At 39.0% G+C, this 25,034-nt stretch overlaps 1 protein-coding gene across 1 annotated transcript in view; it reads left to right on the top strand.

Annotated features, from left to right (window-relative positions):
• Positions 1–25,034, top strand: part of LOC140718203 (uncharacterized) — a 114,622-nt gene that overhangs the window by 14,420 nt on the left and 75,168 nt on the right. The window contains exons 2-3 of the mRNA XM_073031655.1: positions 464–538; positions 8,050–8,083. Coding sequence (XP_072887756.1) covers positions 521–538; positions 8,050–8,083 — 52 coding nt within the window. The 5' untranslated portion in view covers positions 464–520. The remainder of the gene's footprint in view (positions 1–463; positions 539–8,049; positions 8,084–25,034) is intronic.

Below are 25,034 nucleotides of genomic sequence, written 5' to 3'. Positions count from 1 at the left end.
TGTGAAAATCCGAGGAGATTAGCACTTTCTGAGATACTCAAACCACCCTGTCTGGCACTAACAAATCACTCCACAGTCAAAGTCACTTGGATCCCATTTCTTCCCCATTCTGATGTTTGGCCTGAACAACAACTGAACCTCTTGACCATGATTGCATTCCTTTATGGACAGAGTTTCAGCCTCATGATTGGCTAATTAGATACTTGCATGAACAAACAGGTGTACAGGTGTGCATAATGAAGTGGCCACTTAGTGTACAGTCTTATATACATTAATTGATGTTAACTTACATTTGACTTGTTATCAGGTACTCCTGCTGCTGTTGATGCTGTAAAACACGGCATTTATGTCATGAGTTCTTATGCCGATGACAATAAACTTCAACTAGAAAATATCGCATATTGCAAACTGTATTACTGCAGATGTAAATTTAATACAAACGTATTTTTTGTGCATTTTACAGGATGCTTACATTTAATAGTTCATAACTGAGAATTTTCTGTTCCAGAGTTTGAAGAAAATGGCTAAAGTACTTTTGGTAAGTTTATCAACAGCATGGAGTAATGTGAAATGTTCGTTTTCTGTCCACTGTTTACTCATTAATTATCTGTAAGTTTTAGAAAGAGAGATTATGGTGTTTGACACATTTTATGTTGTGAGCTGATCAGGCTGTAGCTTCAAGGGTTAACAAAACTTCCTTGAATGTCCTGGAAGAAGTTCTTACTTTGTGGCAGGCTCAAAGGGTTCAGTGGCTTTTGTCTGACCCAATTTTCCTGGTAGAGCAATGTGGTATGAATGCATTAGTCAATTACAACAGAGACCTACATTTCCACATTGGGATCTGGGTTCCCTGAACACTGCTGTTCAGAAGGTTGGCTGGTGTTCAGGAACATTTTCTTCTACAGAGAGGGCCCTTCAGATTCCTCACAACTTCAGCAAACAATTCATCATGTCTTAGATGTCACTGTTTCTTGATTTCCTTTGGGGTTCCAAACTATTTCATTCATTTGGAGGCTGTGAAATATTTTGATTAATATGCTTAGGTAGATAAGACAGTGAAAACGACATGGGGATATGCGCTTTCATTAGCCAGGACACAGACTCTTTCAGTAAGGAGATTATTGTACAACTTCATAAAACACAGATTTGGCCACAGCTGGTGAATTGTGTGCATTACTCTATAGAACATAGAACATAGAATAGTACAGCACAGTATAGGCCCTTCGGCCCACAATGTTGTGCCGACGCTTAAGCCCTGCCTCTCATATATGCCCCCACCTTAAATTCCTCTATATACCTTTCTAGTAGTCTCTTAAATTTCACTAGTGTATCTGCTTCCACCACTGACTCAGGAAGTGCATTCCATGCACCAACCACTCTCTGAGTGAAAAATCTGCCTCTAATATCCCCCTTGAACTTCCCACCCCTTACCTTAAAGCCAAAGAAATCAAGGAGAAATGCCGTTGTTATAGGGGATTCCATCGTGAGGGGACAAGGATACCCGGATGGTGTGTTGCCTCCCTGGTGCCAGGGTGCGGGATATCTTGGATCAGGTCCAGCGTATTCTGAGAAGAGAGGGCGAGCAACCAGAAGTCTTGGTACATGTTGGTACCAATGACCTAGACAGAAAGAGAGAGGAGGTCCTGAAGGAAGATTACTGGGAGCTAGGAAGAAAACTGACATGCTGGACCTCCAGAGTAATAATCTCAGGATTACTGCCTGAGCTGCGTGCCAATGATGTAAAAATAGCAGAATTAAGCAGATGAATGTGTGGCTAAGTAACTGGTGCAGAGGGCAGGGCTTCAAATTCTTATATCACTGGGATCTATTTGGGGGGAGGCATGACTTAAACAGAAACGATGGGTTACAATTGAACTCAAAGGGTACTAATATCCTGGCAGGATTGTTTAATATAGCTGTTAGGGAGGGTTTAAACTAAGTTGGCAAAGGAAATGAAACCAGGGTGTTAGGGTCGAGGAAGAGGAAAATAGAAATAAGTCAAAGATACTGTGCAGCAAAGATGGCAAGAAGGACAGGCAGGTGAATAGACGGGGTAATCTTCTGTGCGATAGAAATATAGCAAAATCAGTAACAGATACTGATCTAAGTGTACTGTACTTAAATGCCCGCAGCATTAGAAATAAAGGGCATGACCTTGATGTACAGCTACAGGTTAAAAGATATGACACAGTGGCCATCACTGAGTCATGGCTAAATGATGGATGTGATTGGGAGCTGAATGTTCAAGGATACACCATGTATAGGAAAGATAGGAAGGTAAGTAAAGGGGGTGGCATGGCCCTGATGGTAAGCAACGATATCAAATCACGAGAAAGAAGGGACATAGGATCAGAAGAGGTAGAATCCCTATGGGTCGAGTTAAGAAATGGCAAGGGTAAAAAGACACTAATAGCAGTTATATACAGACTTCCAAACAGCAGCCGGGATGTGGACTACAAGTTACAGCTGGAAATAGAAAAAATGTGTCAGAAGGAAAATGTCAAGATAATTATGGGAGATTTTAATATGAAAGTGGATTGGGAAAGGCAGGAAGATACTGGATCTCAGGAGAGGGAGTTTGTAGAAAGCCTACGGGATTGCTTTTCGGAGCAGCTTGTCCATAAGCCCACCAGGGGATCAGCTGTTTTGGATTGGGTGCTGTGTAACGAGCCTGAGGTGATTAAGGAGCTAGAGGTAATGGAACCCCTTGGAAGTAATGATCATAATATCGAGTTCAGTTTCAAATTTGAAAAGGAGAAGCTGGTATCAGGTGTATCAATATTTCAGTGGAACAAAGGAAATTACAGTGGTATGAGAGAGGAACTGGCCCAAGTTGATTGGAAAAGTAAGCTAAATGGAGGGACAGTAGAGCAGAATTGGATGAAATTCCTACAAGAAATAAGGAAAGTATGGGAAAAATATATTCCAAGAAAAAAGAAAATCATAAAAGGGAAAATAACACAAATGTGGCTAATGAGAGAAGTTAAGGCTAAAATAAAAGCAAAAGAGGCAGCTTACAAGGAAGCAAAAATTAGTGGGAAAACTGAGGACTGGACGAATTTTAAAAATTTACAGAAGGAAACTAAGAAAGTCATTAGGAAAGAAAAGATGAATTATGAAAAGAAATTGGCAATTAACATAAAAAAGGACACTAAGAGTTTTTTAAAATATATGAAGAGTAAAAGAGTGACACGGGTAGATATAGGACCTGTTGAAAAGGATGCTAGCGAACTTATAATGGGTAACAAAGAGATGGCAGAAGAACTAAATGAGTACTTTGCATCAGTCTTCACAGTGGAAGACATTAGCAATATACCTGATAGCCAGAGGTCTCAGGGAATAGAAAAAGGTACAATCAAGATTACTAGAGAGAAAGTGCTTGAGAAGCTAAATGGACTAAGGATAGATAAGTCTCCCGGACCAGATGAAGTGCATTCACGGATTCTGAAGGAGGTGGCTTTGGAGATTGTGGAGGCATTGGAAATAATCTTCCAGCAATCAGTAGACTCTGCCACGGTTCCGGAGGACTGGAAGGTCGCAAATGTAGTTCCGTTGTTTAAGAAACGGGGGTGGCAGCAAAAAGAAAATTACAGACCTATTAGTCTGACATTGGTAGTTGGAAAGTTTTTGGAGTCGATCCTCAAGGATGAGGTTATGAATTACCTTGAGGTGCATGACAAAATAGGCCCAAGCCAGCATGGTTTCATGAAGGGAAGATCCTGCCTCACCAACCCATTGGAATTTTGAGGTAATCTCGAATAAGATTGACAAGGGAGAGGCTGTTGTGTATTTGGATTTTCAAAAGGCCTTTGATAAGGTGCCGCATAAGAGGCTGCTTAATAAGATGAGAGCCCATGGAATTACAGGAAGGATATTGGAATGGGTGGAGCATTGGCTGATTGGCAGAAAGCAAAGAGTAGGAATACAGGGATCCTATTCCGGTTGGTTGCCAGTTACTAGTGGTGTTCCGCAGGGGTTGGTGTTGGCGCCTCTTCTTTTTACACTGTACATCGATGATTTAGATTATGAATTAAATGGTTTTGTGGCTAAGTTTGCGGATGACACCAAGATAGGTGGAGGAGCAGGAAGTGTTGAAGAAATGGAAAGGTTGCAGAGAGACTTGGTCAGTTTAGGAGAGTGGGCAAAGAAATGGCAGATGAGATACAATGTTGAGAAATATACAGTTGTACATTTTGGAAGAAGAAATAATCGGGCAGATTATTATTTAGATGGGGAGAAAATTCAAAAATCGGAAGTGCAAAGGGACTTGGGAGTCCTCATGCAGGATACCCTAAGGTTAACCACCAGGTTGGACTGGCAGTAAGGAAAGCAAATGCTATGTTGGCATTCATTTCAAGAGGAATAGTGTATAAGAGTGTGTTGATGGGGTCCTATGTGTTGGTGAGACCCCATTTGGAATACTGTGTGCAGTTTTGGGCCCCCTATCTTAGAAAGGATGTGCTGATGTTGGACAGAGTTCAGAGAAGATTCACTAGGATGATTCCTGGAATGCAGGGACTAACATATGAGGAGAGTTTGTCGGCTCTTGGATTGTATTCATTAGAGTATAGAAGAATGAGAGGGGATCTCATAGAAACAGTTCGAATGTTGAAAGGGTTGGACAGAGTAGATGTGGAAAGGCTGTTTCCCTTGGTGGGTGAGTCCAGGACAAGAGGTCACAGTCTTAGAATTAGAGGGTACCCATTTAAAACAGAGATGAGGAAAATTTTTTTTAGCCAGAGGGTCATGGATTTATGGAATTTGTTGCCACATACAGCTGTGGAGGCCCAATCATTGAGGGTTTTTAAGGAGGAGATTGATATGTATCTAATTAGTCAGGGTATCAAGGGATATGGGAAGAAAGCCGAAAATTGGAACTAGATGGGAGAATAGTTTAGTTCATGGTGGAGTGGCGGAGCAGACTCGATGGGCCGAATGGCCTACTTCTGCTCCTTTGTCTTGTGATCTTGTGACGTCCTCTTGTACTGAGCAGTGGTGCCCTGGGGAAGAGGTGCTGGCTGTCCACTATATCAATTCCTCTTAATATCTTGCACACCTCTATCATGTCTCCTGTCATCCTCCTTCTCTCCAAAGAGTAATGCCCTAGCTCCCTTAATCTCTCATCATAATCCATACTCTCTAAACCAGGCGAATCCTGGTAAATCTCCTCTGTACCCTTTCCAATGTTTCCACATCCTTCCTATAGTGAGGTGACCAGAAATGGACACAGTACTCCAAGTGTGGCCTAACCAGAGGTTCTTGAGCTGCATCATTACCTCGAGACTCTTAAACACTATCCCTCAATTTATGGAAGCTAACACCCCATAAGCTTTCTTAATTCCCCTATCTACCTGGGAGGCAACTTTCAGGGATCTGTGGACATGTACCCCCAGATCCCTCTGCTCCTCCACACTACCATGTATCCTGCCATTTACTTTGTACTCTGCTTTGGAGTTTGTCCTTCCAAAGTGTACCACCTCACACTTCTCCAGGTTGAACTCCATCTGCCACTTCTCAGCCCATTTCTGCATCCTATCACTGTCTCTCTGCAATCTTCGACAATCCTCTACACTATCCACAACACCACCAACCTTTGTGTCATCTGCAAACTTGCCAACCCACCCTTCTACCCCCACATCCAGGTCGTTAATAAAAATCACGAAAAGTAGAGGTCCCAGAACAGATCCTTGTGGGACACCACTAGTCACAACCCTCCAATCTGAATGTACTCCCTCCACCATGACCCTCTGCCTTCTGCAGGCAAGCCAATTCTGAATCCACCTGGCCAAACTTCCCTGGATCCCATGCCTTCTGACTTTCTGAATATGCCTACCGTGTGGAACCGTATCAAATGCCTTAATAAAATCCATGTAGATCACATCCACTGCACTATCCTCATCTATATGCCTGGTCAACTCCTCAAAGAACTCTATCAGGCTTGTTAGGCATGATCTGCCCTTCACAAAGCCATGCTGACTGTCCCTGATCAGACCATGTTCTAAATGCCCATAGACCTATCTCAAAGAATCTTTTCCAACAGCGTTCCCACCACAGGCGTAAGGCCCACTGGTCTATAATTACCCGGACGATCCCTACTAACTTTTTTGAAGAAGGGGACAACATTCGCCTCACTCCAATCCTCCGGCAGCGTTCCCATGGACAATGAGGCCATAAAGATCCCAGCTAGAGGCTCAGCAATCTCTTCCCTTGCCTCGTGGAGCAGCCTGCGGAATATTCCGTCAGGCCCTGGGGACTCATCATCCTAATGTATTTTAACAACTCCAATACCTCCTCTCCCTTAATATCAACATGCTCCAAAACTTCAGCCTTATTCATATTGCCCTCACCGTCATCAAGTTCCTTCTCATTGGTGAATACCGAAGAGAAGTATTCATTGAGGACCTCACTCACTTCCACAGCCTCCAGGCACATCTTCCCACCTTTATCTCTCATCAGTCCTACCTTCACTCCTGTCATCCTTTTGTTCTTCACATAATTGAAGAATGCCTTGGGGTTTTACTTTACTCTACTCGCCAAGGCCTTTTCATGCCCCCATCTTGCTCTCCTCAGCCCCTTCTTAAGCTCCTTTCTTGCTACCCTGTATTCCTCAATAGACCTATCTGATCATTGCTTCCTAAACCTCATGTATGCTGCCTTCTTCCACCTGACTAGATTTTCCACTTCACTTGTCACCCATGGTTCCTTCACCCTACCATTCTTTATCTCCCTCACTGAAACAAATTTATCCCTAACATCCTGCAACAGATCCCTAAACATTGACCACATATCCATAGTATATTTCCCTACAAAAACATCATCCCAATTTACACCTGCAAGTTCTAGCCTTGTAGCCTCATAATTTGCCATTCCCCAATTAAAAGTTTTCCTGTCCTCTCTGATTTTATCCTTTTCCATGATAATGCTAAAGGCCTGTGGGAGAGTATGAAACAGGAATGTACACATATGCTGGAGAGGCTGCAGAGGTGGTTCATCAGGATGTTGATTGGGATGGAATGGCTCAGTTATGAAGGGAAATTGATTAGGACAGGTATAAGTCAAAGAAAAAGCAGATGCAGAGAAATGATTCTCCAAAGCAGAGAGTGCACAGACTTTGGGACAGGATGTAAGAAGGACATTTTTCTACCGGAGAATGGTTGGAATCTGAAACATACTCCACGAGAAAGTGGTGGAAGCAGAAACCCTCACAACATTTAAAAATTATTTGAATGAGCATTTGGATCTTCAAGGCATAACAGGCTATGGACCAAGTGCAGGAATTAATATAGAAAAAGACAGATATTAACAATTAGCTTAATTTATCACATGTAAATCAAAATATACAGGGATACAAGTTGTTTGCACCAAATCAAATTAGCGAGGATTGTGCAGGGATGCAGAGCTAGACTGAAGTGTCAAATGGAGTTCAACCCAGAAAACTGTGAAGTGATGCACTTTGGAAAGTTGAATTTGAAGGCATAATACAGGGTTAATGGTGGACATTTTAGCAGTGTGCCACGCAAGTTGATAGGATTGTTAAGAAGGCATATGGTGTGTTGGCTTTCATCAGTCAGGAGACTGAGTTCAAGAGCCATGGTGTATTGCAGTTCTATAAAACCCTAGTTAGACCACACTTGGAACATTACATTCAGTTCTGGTCACCTCGATTATAGGAAGGATGTGGTCACTCTAGAGAGGGTGCAGAGGAGATTTACCAAGATGCTGTTTTGATTCCAGAAAATGTCTTATGAGGATAGGCTAAGTGAGCTGGAGCTGTTCTCTCTGGCAAGAAGGAGGAGGTGAGATGACTTGATAAAAGTGTAAAAGATGTTTACTCATTTAGATTGATTTTAGAGTAAGTTATAAGGTTGAAACAACAGCGTGTAGGGTCTGTACTGTGGCATCGTGCTCTATGCTTTTCTGTTTCAGATTATTGTTGCAAAATAACAAGATGCAAGTTTCATTTAAGTTACTGAACCAGCATTTTCCATATTTATTTACAAGCCAAGCATATTGAGATATTGTTTCACACAAGTCTTTGTTTAATCCCAGGTATTTCTAACTGTTATCATACACTGCACCACCAGTAAGTACTACTATTTTTATTTTAACATTTATTACCATTTTTATTCATTCTGAATAGTTTTCAAATGGTAATTAACTGAATTATTTGTGTTTAGATTATGTAACTGGATTTTACCATGAGTATTTATCTCCCATTCTAAATAATGAAAACTTTGACTACAGTATTAATGCTCTTTAAAATTTCATCCAGTACATTATAAAATTATGTTAATCAACTTAAAAATTACAACTATAGAGGAACAAAATGGTCTTTGTGAAGGATTTAAGATGAATTTTGAACAGTAACTGGGCTTTCATTCTATGGATCTGCCTGGTTCCTGAATTGAAACTGTCCAGTGTCACATTCTCAGACCTGAGATGAGCTGATAAGTTACAAAGCTGGAATCACTCCCCACTGCTCATCGCTACTCTGAATTCCTCAGAAGGATGTTCACAGCAGGATTTAGACAATATTGTTGAATGGCAAAGTAGCCCTTCTACCACAAAAGGGTGTAAAATTGAGACTTAATAAAGCACTGGTGAGGCTTAGAACTGGTATTGTAAACAGTTTTGGGCCCCTTACCTTAGAAAGGATGTGCTGAAACAGGAGAGGGTTCATAGGAGATTCACGAAAATGATTCCAGAATTGAATGGCTTGTCACATGAGGAGCGTTTGATGGCTCTGGAGGGGTGACCAAATGGTGAAAGGCTTTGATAGAGTGGATGTGGAAAGGATGCATCTTATGTTGCGAGAGTTTAAGACCACAGGGCACAGCCTCAGAAGAGAGAAGCATCCTTTTAGAACAGAGATGAAGAAGAATTTCTTTAGACAGAGAGTGGTGTATCTGTGGAATTCATTGACACAGCCAGCTGTGGAGGCCAAGTATTTTTGTATATTTAGGCAGGGGTTGATAAATTCTTGATTGATCAGGGCATGAAGCAATACAGGGAGAAGGCAGGAGAATGGAGCTAAGAGGAAAAATGGATCCGCCATGATGAAATAGCAGAGCAGACTTGATGGTCGAAATGGCCTAATTCTGCTCCTATATCTAATGGTCTTATGATCTTAAGAGTGCCAATTAATGACCAGCTGCAAAATAAAAAATGAAGCCCAGCTAGCTTCACTAGGTGTGGAATGATATTACCAATCCTAAATTCTTCAACAATATAATCCAAGCAGCTAATACAGCACTTCCTTCAGGAACTGAGCTGAGGATGGGTACTCCTACAATCATAAGCTAGAGGTCATGCAATGGAATATTCCCTACTTGTGGTTATAGGTGCAGTAACAACTGTTGTAACATGAACAAGGTCACTGGAGAGACTCAGATGGTAGATGTTAAGTGATCTTTTATTCAGAACACACACATACACACAAGCTGACAGTGTTTTAGAGTCATGAGTGAGCGAGACAGAGATGTCCCAACTGAGTATCACCGCACATTTTTATATGTTAAGGAGCAAAGGTAAGAGGACAATTTCTATAGTTGCAATGCCTTCATAATGCTTATTTTGAGTCAATCTGTCATTTTAAAATACCTGGATCTTCCCACCAATATACCCAAATTGAGTATTAATTACTGTGGTCTCTGAGTCCTATTCATGTAATGGGGTATCAATTGCATTCATGCATATGCAGTTCCATGGATGTTACTTGGTCTGCAATTTACTCTTCTGAGCTGCATTTTGAATTCAACCCACAATCCCTATACAAGTATGAAAAATGGTTGTTGAATTTAATATTTACTATATAACCCTACTCCAGAATACATCCTTACACAACTATGCTTACATAGATCAAAACTGTCAATATGTAGCTCAATGTCTTTGCACAGAACAGTATAGCACTGGACAGACCATTCAGCCCATGATGTTGTGCCACTCTTGATGCCCATTTATACTAAATGTCCTCCATTCCCTTCACAGTTTTGTGTCTGTTGAAAAGCCTCTTAAACTCCACCAAACTGCCTGTCACTGTCTGCACCCCACCCCCAAAATCCCCCAAATTGGTTGAGCTTAAACTGGGGTAATTGACATTTTATCTTGGGGAAAAGATTCTGTTTGTCTTATCTATGCATTTCTTAATTTTGAAAACATCTAACAGATCTCCTCTCAGCCTCTGACATTGTAGGGAGAACAACTTAAGTTTGTCCAATCTTTACCGATAGCTCATACACTCTAATCCTGGTAGCATCCTGTAGCACTTCTGCACTCTTTCCACAGTCTCCACATCTTTCCTATACTGGGTCAAACAACTGCACACAATACTCTGAGTGTTGTCTGATTAAATATCTATAGAGCTGTAGTATGACTTTCTTACATTTATTCTCAACACCCCTAACAATGAAGGCAAGATACCATTTACCTTCTTTACTACTTCACGCATTTATGTGGCCACTTTCAGTAAGGCCTGAGCAGCCCTGCGCAAGTACACGCTGTCTGTCCCTAAAGGCCTATAATTTCCTGGATTATCCCTTTTTCCCTTCTTGAACAAAGGCACAACACTTGCTACTCTCCAATAATCCTTGTCAAAACTCCAGCAGTCCCATCACTTGTTCCTTTCAAGGTTCTGGGATATATGTGATCAGCACCTGGGGAGTGATGGATCCAGACATGTTATGAACCACAGGCTCTTTGGAAGGAGGGCAGGAAGAGGACTGTCCCTCTGAGCCCCCTATTGTGCTTTTTGATACTGCTCCAGTTTGTCCTGGAGCGCCATTTAGTGCATTTCAATCCAATTACATTTATTCTGCCATTCTCTCATTTGCTCAGTTAATGCACAAATTTGCTCTTTAGACTTTATACTGTCTCTGTCATACTGATTTCATAAATTGTCAGTTTTCCTTTTCCTTTCTAATTGTTCAGCTTCTAAATGATGTTTTTCATCATATTGGTCTTCCCACCGAACAAGTTCTCTCTTTTTTAACTGTGGTAAATATGCTGGCATCTGGATCTTACCCCATGGCTGTTTAATATTATCTAGCAGCCATATTCCATTAGATATGACACTGAGCTTGATTTCTTCAATAATCTTATCAAATTGCAATACTTTGTTTAAATAAGAACTCAAACCCTCAGTCATCTGTTCACATATAACAGCTGGAGGTTTACTTCCTCCTTTTTCTGTAGTAGATTTCCATAATTTATCTTGGTGTTAAATCTCATTCCGGTCATGACCAAAATTCACACAACTGTGCACAGCCCACTGGTTCTGCAAGACTGAATCAATGACCAGTTCTACAAGACCGGCCTCCTATTAAATAATGTGCATACTGAAACTTTCCCCTTTGTTTAGGATTCTTCCATGTCCTTCTGTTTTCGCAACCATCCTACCAATATTTCCAAGTTGTTGGATCTGGAGATGTAATGATTCAGAAGTTCTTCAGAAGTCAGAAATGAGGCATAAAACTTGCTTTGTTTTATGAGATGTTTTTAGAACAAGAAACAGAGAACAACGATAATTCAAGAATAAAGAAAGCATAATGCTCTTCTACAAGCTAAACAGATAAAGACTATTCCATTGATAAGAAGTAACCAATGAAATAGTTAGGTTCAGTGGTGTGACACCAAATGTAGAGAAAGTTCTAGAAAAATACAGTCAGTACTAGAATTACTGAAAATTCACTGAAAAGTATATCACAATTACACACATTGAAAATAAAAGCAAACATAGAAAAAACAAAACCATGAGAAAATAACAATTCTAAACATTTCCCACCTTACTGCTATTCAGAAGGCCTAGCATCATCTACTTTTTCTCTCAAAATATCCCAGAGCATTAGCACTTCGTTTTCACCATCCTCTATTTCTTCTCCTCGATAAATACTGACATAAAATACTCATTTATTACCTCTGCAATACAAGCAAAGTGTTGGAGGAACTCAGCAAGTCAGGCACCATCTATAGAGGAGAATAAACAGTTGATGTTTTGGGCCAGAACCCTTTATCAGGACTGGAAAGGAAGAGGGCAGGGGCAGGAGAGGAAGAAGTACAAACTGGCAGGTGATAGGTGAAACCAGGTGGGTTGGTATGGGGAGGGGTATGAAATAAAAAGCTAGGAGGTGATAGATGGGAGAGGCAAATGGCCAAAGAAATTGAAGTTTCTGCCATTTGCTCTCATTGAAAGCACCGAATCCATTCCTTTATCCTTGAATGGATCTACCCTCTCCTTGGTTATTCCCTATTTCTTTATATAAATGCCTTGGGACTTTCCTTGATCCTTTTCTTTTTCTTTATCATCAATGTAATGAAGCTAGAACCTGGAGGATAAGCAATTATGTTTAAACTGATAACATCTCACTTGTGAAATAACTGCAAGAAGAGGAGCCAAAGCAATATGGGCCCCAGCTGTCCACAACTTTGACCAACATGTTACCATTCCAGCCTTGCTAATAATACAAGACTGGGTGGGATTAGACAATCAAATGAATGGCAGTTGCTGTAGGTATAACATAAAAACAGAAATTGCTGGAAACTCTCAGCAGATCAGTCAGCATCTGTGGAAAGAGAAAGAGCCATATATCTGAATCATTACTGGAGAAGTTGGAATGTAAATAGACAATAGACAATAGGTGCAGAAGTAGAACATTCGGCCCTTCGAGCCTGCACCGCCATTTTGAGATCATGGCTGATCATCTACTATCAATACCTGGTTCCTGCCTTGTCCCCATATCCCTTGATTCCCCTATCCATAAGATACCTATCCAGCTCCTTCTTGAAAGCATCCAGAGAATTGGCCTCCACTGCCTTCCGAGGCAGTGCATTCCAGACCCCCACAACTCTCTGGGAGAAGAAGTTTTTCCTTAACTCTGTTCTAAATGACCTACCCCTTATTCTCAAACCATGCCCTCTGGTACTGGACTCTCCCAGCATCTGGAACATATTTCCTGCCTCTATCTTGTCCAATCCCTTAATAATCTTATATGTTGCAATCAGATCCCCTCTCAATCTCCTTAATTCCAGCGTGTACAAGCCCAGTCTCTCTAACCTCTCTGCGTAAGACAGCCCTGACATCCCAGGAATTAACCTCGTGAATCTACGCTGCACTTCCTCTACAGCCAGGATGACCTGCCTTAACCCTGGAGACCAAAACTGTACACAATACTCCAAGTGTGGTCTCACCAGGGCCCTGTACAAATGCAAGAGGATTTCCTTGCTCTTGTACTCAATTCCCTTTGTAATAAAGGCCAACATTCCATTAGCCTTCTCCACTGCCTGCTGCACTTGCTCATTCACCTTCAGTGACTGATGAACAAGGACTCCTAGATCTCTTTGTATTTCTCCCTTGCCTAACTTTACACCGTTCAGATAATAATCTGCCTTCCTGTTCAACGTCATTCAATGTCTGTAGTGAGATGCTGAAGATGCTCTATAGGTCAGTTGTGGAGAGTGCCCTCTTCTTTGTGGTGGCGTGTTGGGGAGGAAGCATTAAGAAGAGGGACGCCTCACGTCTTAATAAGCTGGTAAGGAAGGCGGGCTCTGTCGTGGGCAAAGTGCTGGAGAGTTTAACATCGGTAGCTGAGCGAAGGGCGCTGAGTAGGCTACGGTCAATTATGGAAAACTCTGAACATCCTCTACATAGCACCATCCAGAGACAGAGAAGCAGTTTCAGCGACAGGTTACTATCGATGCAATGCTCCTCAGACAGGATGAAGAGGTCAATACTCCCCAATGCCATTAGGCTTTACAATTCAACCGCCAGGACTTAAGAACTTTTTAAAAGCTATTATTAATGCTTTTTGAGATAGTGATTTAGATGCATATCATATTTTTACTGAGTTAAGTATTGTATGTAATTAGTTTTGCTACAACAAGTGTATGGGACATTGGAAAAAAAGTTGAATTTCCCCATGGGGATGAATAAAGTATCTATCTATCTGTTCTTACTCCCAAAGTGGATAACCTCACACTTATTCACGTTAAACGTCATCTGCCAAGTATCTGCCCACTCACCCAGCCTATCCAAGTCACCCTGAATTCTCCTAACATCCTCATCACATGTCACACTGCCACCCAGTTTAGTATCATCAGCAAACTTGCTGATGTTATTCTCAATGCCTTCATCTAAATCGTTGATGTAAATCATAAACAGCTGTGGTCCCAATACCGAGCCCTGTGACACCCCACTAGTCACCAGCTGCCATTCCGAGAAACACCCATTCACCATTACCCTTTGCTTTCTATCTGCCAACCAGTTTTCTATCCATGTCAATATCTTCCCCCCGATGCCCTGAGCTCTGATTTTACCCACCAATCTCCTATGTGGGACCTTATCAAATGCCTTCTGAAAATCAAGGTACACTACATCCACTGGATCTCCCGTGTCTAACTTCCTGGTTACATCCTCGAAAAACTCCAATAGATTAGTCAAGCATGATTTGCCCTTGGCTCGCACTGGCTCGGCCCAATCCTATCACTGCTATCTAGATATGCCACTATTTCATCTTTAATAATGGACTCTAGCATCTTTCCCACCACCGATGTCAGGCTGACAGGTCGATAGTTCTCTGTTTTCTCCCTCCCTCCTTTCTTAAAAAGTGGGATAACATTAGCCATTCTCCAATCCTCAGGAACTGATCCTGAATCTAAGGAATATTGGAAAATGATTGCCAATGCATCCGCAATTTCCAAAGCCACCTCCTTTAGTACCCTAGGATGCAGACCATCTGGACCTGGGGATTTGTCAGCCTTCAGTCCGATCAGTCTACTCATCACCGTTTCCTTCCTAATGTCAATCTGTTTCATTTCCTTTGTTACCCTATGTCCTTGGCCCATCCATACATCTGGGAGATTGCTTGTGTCTTCCTTAGTGAAAACAGAAGTAAAGCACTCATTAAATTCTTCTGCCATTTCTCTGTTTCCCATAACAATTTCACCCAATTCATTCTTCAAGGGCCCAACATTGTTCTTAACTATCTTCTTTCTCTTCAAATACCTAAAAAAGCTTTTGCTATCCTCCTTTATATTCCTGGCTAGCTTGCGTTCGTACCTCATTTTTTCTCCCCGTATTGCCTTTTTAGTTAAGTTCTGTTGTTCCTTAAAAATTTCCCAATCATCTGTCCTCCCACTCACCTTAGCTCTGTCATACTTCCTTTTTTTAATGCTATGCAATCTCTGACTTCCTTTGTCAACCACTGTGGCCCCTTTCCCCCCTTTGAATCCTTCCTTCTCCGGGGGATGAACTGATTTTGCACCTTGTGCATTATTCCCAAGAATACCTGCCATTGTTGTTCCACTATCTTTTCTGCTAGAATATCCATCCAGTTAACTTTGGCCAGCTCCTCCCTCATGGCTCCATAGTGTCCTTTGTTCAACTGCAACACTGACACCTCCGAGCTGCCCTTATCCTTCTCAAATTGCAGATAAAAACATCATATTATGATCACACCCCCTAATGGCTCCCTTACTTCAAGATCGCTTATCAAATCCTGTTCATTACATAACACTAAATCCAGAATAGCCTTGTCCCTGGTCAACTCTCGTACAAGCTGTTCCAAGAATGCATCCCGTAGGCACTCTACAAACTCCCTATCCTGGGGTCCAGCACCAACCTGATTCTCCCAGTTCACCTGCATGTTGAAATAGGAAGGAGAGTGTGAAGAAGTTTGAAAGGGATGGAGTCAGGATGACAGACTGTGAGAAAACAGAGCATATAGAATAAAAGACAAAAATATGGGAGGGAATTCCAGTCAGTGCACAAAACAATAAAGTAGAGTATTTAATGACCAGTGACTTCAGCAAAAACTGATTTTCACAGGACCATAGTGTCCTTGTACACATGATATTGAAAGCTTACAATCAGGAACTTCCGGTATGGCAACCACTTAGAAAGTTGTGTTTCACACTGCTCTGCTTTAGCTACTACAATTTCTACAGGAAATATTCTCATTTGCAACAATTCTTCAAAGCACAATATCGGTGTGGGTGTTATAATGCCGAAGGCTGGTAAAGTAAAGAAAAGAGCGAAGTGTCTTCTCAGCCGGTTAACTGACTACGGGGCTCGTGGTGAATCTCCAAAAGTTAACGATGAAATGGCAGAAGAGGAGACCAGCAGAGTGGGGGAACACGGAGGTATGAAGGCGGACACAATACTGGCTGCTATAACCTGCATGAAAACAGACTTTTCATTAAAGTTGGACAGATAAGGTTGGCAGCGATACAAGGTATGAGGAAGGAGATAAATGATTGTGCTGAACGTGTATTACAGGCCGAAATGTGAATATCTAGCGCTGAGGACAATGTAGCAAACTTGAAGACTAAAATACACGCATTGGAATCAAAAAATAAGACTTTGGAGGATAAACTATTGGATTTGGAAATGAGATCCCGACGGAACAACCTGAGACTGGTAGGCCTGTCGGAGGGTGCTGAGGGACGAGATACATGTTCTTTTTTAGAGAAGTGGTCACCGAAGGCACTGGAGATTAAAACTCTGCGATCCTCAATTGATATCGAAAGGGCACACCGAATTAGACTGATGAGGGAAACCAAGGCGCCACCGAGAACACTAATAATGAAGTTCCTCAACTACAAGGACAAGCAGGCAGTCTTTACTGCTTCATGGGCTAAAAAAGACATTTGGTACAAGGACCAGCAAGTAAGATTCTACTCGGACCTAGCCACGGGAATACTCCAATTCAGGAAGCAATTCGACCCAGTCTGCCAGGATCTATGTAGCTTGGGGATCCGACATGGAGTGGTTTACCCTGCAAAACTGTTAGTGACACATAAAGGACGCACCTACACTTTCAAAACCCCGACCGAGGCGGAAGCGTTTATTAAGAAGAGCCAGAAAGACGCCGATGGAAGCTAAATAAAACCAGTAGACCATTTGAATAATGTGAGATAAAACAATGTACTGAACACATGACTGTTACAAAATCTTCTTAATCAGTGTTTTGGACTCTGCTAAAATGTTTGGCTGATATGGTCAAATATATTAAGCACAAATATGTTCACACAGGCAGATGCGCATGTAAAAGCATACACATATTGAAATACTAAAAGCTGAGGTATAAAATATGCTCTTTAAGGATATGTTGTGTTTTACATGTGGGACAAAAATAGTTAAGTGGTTAAGAGCTAATGACTTAGAGTAAAAATATTACAGATGTTGCAGAAGAGAGTTAATTAGCATTATAATAAGGATAGCAGCAGTGATTGATAGGCTTGAGTAAAGATAAGAGTGGACGGACTGATCTTCACTAAGTGTGGAACTGTCATCAGCGATAACGGGAGACAGAATGTTTTTTGGGGGGGTTCCCACGAAAGTGGGAGGGGGGAATTGTTCATGTTCCATGTGTCGGATGTGGGTTCAATCATCTAGGTTTGTTAGGCTTCTCTTTAAATGTATTCCTATATTGCAAGGTAATCTATTCTTTTTTGTTGGAAATGTCTCAAGGTGTAAATCTTAATTTTGTTTCTTGGAACTGCAGAGGTCTGCAGCAGCTTAGAAAAGTTAAACAAGTCATGAAGAAAATAAACGATATGGACTCCAAAACTGTATTTCTACAAGAAACTCATCTCTTAGATGAGGACAGTATAAAAATTAAAAGGAGGTGGCAGGGTAATGTATACACAGCATCACTCTCATCTAGGGCTAGAGGAGTTATTTTTTCATTTTACATTTTTCATTTTTTAGAATCTTTTTATTGATATATGATCTTCAACAGCTGTAAAATGATAGAAAACTTCAACAGATTAATATGTATACAATTAATAAAGCTGAAGAAAAAACTGATCTTAAAATATAAAAATGGGAAAAAAATTTATATATAGGAAAAAGAAGGAAAAAAAAAGAACCCCATCTAACTAGGAAAAAAAACCCACTAACTATAAAAAAAGCCCATTAGGAATCAACCCCCCAGAGCAATACATTTGACCATCATCTAAATATATTAAAAAATCATCAACTGCCATTTCATATTTATATAAAAAAATAAAATTGGAAGGATGCCATATAACAGTTCAAATTAATTGGTAATATTTGGCAAAAGAACCCCATCTTCTCTCAAAATCAAATCGAGGATCAAAAGTTCTAAAACTTCTAATTTTTTCCAAACTAAGACATAACATCACTTGAGAAAACCATTCAATTAATGTAGGGGAAGAAATATCTTTCCATTTTAATAAGATAGCCCTTCTTGCCAGTAGTGTAACAAATGCGATTACATGTTGATATGAAAATGAGATACCCTGAATATGATGCAGAACTATTCCAAATAGAACAGTCAATCTATTAGGTTGTAAATTAATTTTCACTTTAGAGATTGTAGAAAATAAAGATTTCCAGAACGATTTTAATGCAGAACATGACAAGAACATATGTGACAAAGTAACTACTTCAGTTTTACAACTATCGCAATAGTTATCTATACTAGGAAATATTTTAGATAGTCTCTCCTTTGTTAAGTAATAACGGAGTACAATTTTAAATTGAATTAAACAATGGTTGGCACATACAGAAGAAGAATTTACGTTTTTCAAAAGTCGAAGCCAATCTTCATTAACAAAGGTCATATTAAGTTCTCTCCCCAAATCTTGTTTAATCTTTAGTGATAGGTTCTCTTTTTGTAACAAAAATAAATTATAAATTCTACTAATGGAACCTTTCACTAAGGGATTCAATTTCAAAATGGTATCCAACAAATCATATTCTTGTAAATCTGGAAACTTAGGTAAATATTGTTGTAAAAAATGTCTAACCTGAAAATATTGCAAAAGATGTGTATGAGTGAGAGAATATTTGTTAATTAACTCCTCAAAAGTCATCAATCGACCATCACAAAATAAATCTGTAAAAGAATGAACTCCTTTATTTTTCCATAGAAGAAAAATCGGGTCAGTTGTTGAAGGTTTAAATGAAAACTTTCGATATGAAAAACTAGACAACTTAAATTGTTTAAAATTTTAAAAATTATGAAACTGAACCCAAATCCGTAGGGATTGTTTAATAACCAGATAGAGATTTAAATTTGGAATTTTAGAGAGCTGTAAAGGTAATGGAGCTCCTAAAATTGAAGTTAAATGAAATTGTTTAACAGCTTTTAATTCCAAATCAACCAATAAAGGTTTTTGGTTCTTATCAAGCCAATATAACCAAAAACATAATTGTCTAATATTCACAGCCCAATAATACAGTCTTAAATTAGGAAGTGCAAGTCCACTATCTTTTTTAGGTTTTTGTAAATGCTACTTATTAATTCTTGGTCTCTTATTGTTCCAAATAAAAGAAGAAATAAGAGAGTCAATTTGATCAAATTTTTTTTAGTTAAAAAGCTGTATAAAATCTAGGTAAAATCATCATTTTCACAGCATGAATATGGTCTATTAAAGAAAGAGTAAGTGGATTCCATCTGGAAAATAGTTGTTTCATGGAGTCCATTAAAGGAACTATATTCACTTTATAGAGATCTTTATTATTTTAGTAATTATATTACCTAAATATCTAAATGTATTAACAATTCTAAAAGGAATATCATTATATATACTAACAGGGACATTTAATGGAAACAATTCACTTTTATTCAAGTTAAGTTTATATCCTGAAAATTTACCAAAATCTTTAAGTGTTTCCAAAAGATTAGGAATTGATTCCTCAAGATTTGAAATAAAAACCAAAAGATCATCTGCATAAAGAGAAATCTTATGTATGGTTCCATTCATAGAGATACCATGAATATTATAGCTAATTCATGTAATGTTATAGCTAAAGGCTCCAATACAAGATTAAATAATAAAGGATTTACTGGACATCCTTGTCTAGTCCCACGAGAAAGTGAGAAAAAAGAAGACCTACAATTATTAGTAATAACCGTGGCAATACGATTCTTATAAATCATTTGAATCCATCTATTAAAATTATCACCAAAACCAAATTTTTCTACTACTTTAAACAAATATGGCCACTCAACTCTATCAAATGCTTTTTCTGCATCAAGCGAGATAACACATTGAGGTTATTTAGATAATGAAGAATAAATAATATTCATCAGTCTCCGAACATTAGAGAAAGAATAATGGCCTTTAATAAAGACTGTTTGATTCATAGAAATGATTTTAGTTTAAATATTTTCCAAGCGATTAGCCATTATTTTAGAGAGAATTTTTGCGTCCACATTTAATAGTGAAATAGGTCTATATGATGAGCATTCAACAGGATCTTTATCTTTTTTAAGAATTAAGGAAATAGATGTTTCATAAAAAGAAGAAGGTAAATTACCCTTCTCAAAGGATTCATGAAATATTTCCAAAAGATACGGAGAAAGTAACCTTTCAAATCTTTTGTAAAATCTCTCTGAATCCAGGAGCTTTATCTGATTGCATTGATAAAATAGCTTTCTGAATTTCATGCTCGGTAATTGGAGCATCAAGTATCTATTGATCTTCAAGAGAAATTTGTGGAAATTTAATCTTATGTAGAAAAGCCTTCATTTTAGAGGAATCTGCAGGAAATTGAGATATTTTAAGATCAAAATAAAAATCTTGAGAAGTATTATTAATGTCCTCATAATTACTTACTATATCTCCATAATTTTTATGAATCTTTGAGATTTGTCTTTTAGCTCTAGCTGCTCTTAATTGAGAAGCTAAGAGTTTATTATTTTTATCTCCAAATATATAAAATTGACTTTTCAATTTAAGCAAATATTAAAATAGGATATGTTAGTAATAAATTATACTGTGATTGTAATTCTATTCTTCTTTTAAATGAAACAACATTTGGAGAGATTGCATTGATGTTATCTAATTCTTTAATTTGTTTCGAGATTTTATCTAATTCCAATCTTGTTTGTTTCTTCAGTTTAGCTATATATGAAATAATTTGACCGCGTAGATAAGCTTTTAATGTATCCCAAATTACTAACTTAGAGACATTTCCTATATTATTAAAGAGAAAAAACTCTTTTATCTGAGCTTCGATAAACTCAACAAATTCTGAACTTGGTAATAAATGTTCTGGAAAATGCCAAAATGGTCTGGTAGAAACAACATCTTTCAGTTCAAATATTAAGTTTAAAGGAGCATGATCAGAAATAGCAATTGCATTATACTCACATTTCTGAACATTGAATAAAAGTTGAAGGTCAACTATAAAATATTCGATTCTCAAATATTTATTATGAACATGTGAAAAAAGGAGTATTCTCTAACACTAGGGTGCATATGCCTCCAGATCTCAATTAAACCGTAATCAATTAAAAAGGAATTAATAAGTGATGCAGAATGATTAGGAAGTTGATATTTGGATGATGACTTATCCATTAAAAGATTTAGACAAGTATTAAGATCACCACCTATTAATAACATATATTTATTCAAATCGGGTAATAGAGCAAGAACAGTTTTAAAAATTGAAGGATCATCAACATTTGGTCCATAAATATTAACCAAAACCACTTTCCTATTACAAGTTATTCCTTTAACAGTCAAAAATCTACCATTAATATCAGTTATCATATCCTCCTGATTAAAAGGAATATTGGAATCAATAAAAATAGAAACACCTCTAGTTTTACTCTGCGAATTTGCGTGAAACTGAGGATCCAAAATTTAAAAAATCGATTTTTATCACATAACCTGATATGCGTCTCTTGAGCAAAGATTATATCAGGCTGGAATCGGTTAATAACTTTAAATGTTTTCTTATGCTTAATGGGATGATTCCAACCGTGAACATTCCAAGTTAAACCATTTAGCTGTTTAGATATCATCATGGAACTGTGTATCTAAAACCAATAGTTAGACGCATGTCAGGATAGGGTAGTTGAAAATGGCGGAGATGAACAACAATAAAAATAATTGGCATATACTTCAGGATTCCATAATGGGGAAAAAGAAGAACAAAAATCCCACCCAAACTACAAAGCCCAGAAACAAGTCAATATCAATTGACACAAGCCCCAAGAAAAGCATAGCTGCAGTAGAGAAACAAACTCCGCCTACCTAAGTAAAAAACAGAGAGAAAAAAATCTCTGTCTCCCTCTACCGAACATAAAACTCATTACAATCGACATATATCTCAATATAATTAACTTGGAAGGAAAGTGTTTTTCTTGTAAAACAAAATGACCTTCAATTGAAAGTAACCTTCATAACATTAGATAAGGAAAGAAAAACACATCCAAAACAATTCTTGAAATATTTGCATAGAAGAAAAACAATCACCTTCTTTAAATTGTCCGGTCTATCTTTGAAACACAAAGAAATCTAAATAATTACTTAAAAAATCTTTACAAAAGCATACAATACAAAAAAAATGATTAATTCATTTAAATGCTGCAAAAAAATTCTAAATGGTTCAACAGTCTTCAACAGTTCTCCCTCTATGTCTTCAAAAATTGAAGCCATCCAAACCAGTCTTTTTCAGAGATAAAAATGTATTTTAAGGTAAAGACTTCTGTAACCATCAAATCTTCCAATCTCATCACTCTTTACACCGCAAGACAATCAGGCCATTATAAATCATTCAAGCTTCAGATTCGTCATCGGATGCGTCGGGTAAAGAATTAATAAAACTCAATGCTTCGATTGGATCAGCAAAAATATGAAAGCCAGACTTTTTAACAAAGAGCTTTAATTTTGCTGGATATTGGAGTAGTGGGAAGAGCTTTTTTTCATATACTGATTTCATAGCAGTTGCAAATTCCACACGCTTCTTAACAATTTCACGAGAAAAGTCTTCAAAAAAGCAAATGTCTGAATTCTGATAATGAAAAAGTCTTTTTTTCTCGCAATAAGAGTTATGATTCTTATTCATAAAACAGTCCCATTCCAAGTGAAAAATGTAATTAAAGATAGAAAGGGAAGATATTTAATAATCCAAGGTTCTCTACTAACTGAAAACTTAAACTTAGTAAACTTGTATGGCCCCAATATAGATGACCCTAGTTTTTTTGAAGACATGTTTCTTAATTTATTAACATTTGCAGGGCAATACATAATAGCAGGGTGGGTAACAAAGAGATGGCAGAGGATCTAAATGAGTAGTTTGCTCAGTCTTCACAGTGGAAGACATTAGCAACATACCTAATAGCCAGAGGTCCCAGGGAATAGAATTAGGTACAGTCAAGATTAGTAGAGAGAAAGTGCTTGGGAAGCAAAATGGACTAAGGATAGATAAGTCTCCCGGACTGGATGAGGTGCACCCACGGGTTCTGAAGAGGGTGGCTTTGGAGATTGTGGAGGCATTGGAAATTATCTTCCAGGCATCAGTAGACTCTGGCATGGTTCTGGAGGACTGAAACGTCACAAATGTAGTTCTGCTGTTTAAGAAAGGAGGGAGGCAGCATAAAGAAAATTACAGGCCTATTAGTCTAGCATTGGTTGTTGGAAAGTAATTGGAGTCGATTCTCAAGGATGAGATTATGAATTACATTGAGGAGCATGACAAAATAGGCCCAAGCCAACATGGTTTCATGAAGGGAAGATCCTACCTCACCAACCTATTGGAGTTTTTTGAGGTAATCTCAAATAAGATTGACAAGGGAGAGGGTGTGTATGTTGTGTATTTGGATTTTCAAAAGGCCTTCAATAAGGTGCTGCATAAGAGGCTGCTTAATAAGATGAGAGCCCATAGAATTACAGGAAAGATATTGAAATGGGTGGAGCATTGGCCGATAGGCAGAAAGCAAAGAATGGGAATAAAGGGATCCTATTCTGGTCGGTTGCCGGTTACTAGTGGTGTTCTGCAGGGGTCGGTGTTGGGGCCGCTTCTTTTTACACTGTATATCAATGATTTAGATTATGAATTAAATGGTTTTGTGGCTAAGTTTGCGGATAACACGAAGATAGGTGGAGGAGCGGGAAGTATTGAAGAAATGGAAAGGTTGTAGAGAGACTTAGTCAGTTTGGGGGAGTGGGCAAAGAAATGGCAGATGAGATACAATGTTGAGAAATGTACGGTTGTACATTTTGGAAGAAGAAATAATCGGGCAGATTATTATTTAGATGGGGAGAAAATTCAAAAATCGGAAGTGCAAAGGGACTTGGGAGTCCTAAGGTTAAATACCAGGTTGGACTGGCAGTAAGGAAAGCAAATGCTATGTTGGCATTCATTTCAAGAGGAATGGTGTATAAGAGTAAGGAGGTGTTAATGAGGCTCTATGGGGCACTGGTGAGACCTCTTTTGGAATACTGTGTGCAGTTTTGGCCCCCTATCTTAGAAGGGGTGTACTGATGTTGGAGAGAGTTGAGAGACTTCAGAGAATCAACATGTCCCCAGAGCCTCAAGATCACTGAATCCTGAAGGTATGCTCGTCTTCCAGGCTGTGTCCTTGGGATATCAAAAAGCGGCCAGTTGTGAGGTCCTGAGAGTGCCTGCCATTCCCGCAAAGGACCGGTCAGAATGTAACCCCAGTTCAGGGTTTTCAAAAGAATCCCCCACACCCTGAAAAGGATGTAGAGAATTATTTTTTTGAGTAGAGAATCAATTTTTAGCCAATCTTTCCTGAAAAAAAAAACAGGCAGTTAAGCTTAGCTTACCTTTCTTGAAATTAATCTCTACCCTTTCCCTTTCATAAATTTTAAAAACTCATAAGTTTTGGGCCCCCTATCTTAGAAAGGATGTGCTGATGTTGGAGAAAGTTCAGAGAAGATTCACTAGGATGATTCCTGGAATGCAGGGGCTAACATATGAGGAGCGATTGTCGGCTTTTGGACTGTATTCATTAGAGTATACAGCTTGTCGAAGAATGAGAGGGGATCGGATAGAAACATTTCGAATGTTGAAAGGGTTGGACAGAGTAGATGTGGAAAGGCTGTTTCACATGGTGGGTGAGTCCAGGACAAGAGGCCACGGGCTTAGAGTTAGAGGGTACCCATTTAAAACAGAGATAAGGAGAAATTTTTTAGCCAGAGGGTCATGGATTTATGGAATTTGTTGCCACATACAGCTGTGGAGGCCCAATCATTGAGGGTGTTTAAGGAGGAGATTCACAGGTATCTAATTAGTCAGGGTATCAAGGGATATGGGG

Source organism: Hemitrygon akajei, chromosome 29 (genome assembly GCF_048418815.1).
Source record: "Hemitrygon akajei chromosome 29, sHemAka1.3, whole genome shotgun sequence".
In the NCBI taxonomy this organism is placed as follows: domain Eukaryota; kingdom Metazoa; phylum Chordata; class Chondrichthyes; order Myliobatiformes; family Dasyatidae; genus Hemitrygon; species Hemitrygon akajei.
This window is presented reverse-complemented; position numbering and strand designations above follow the sequence as displayed.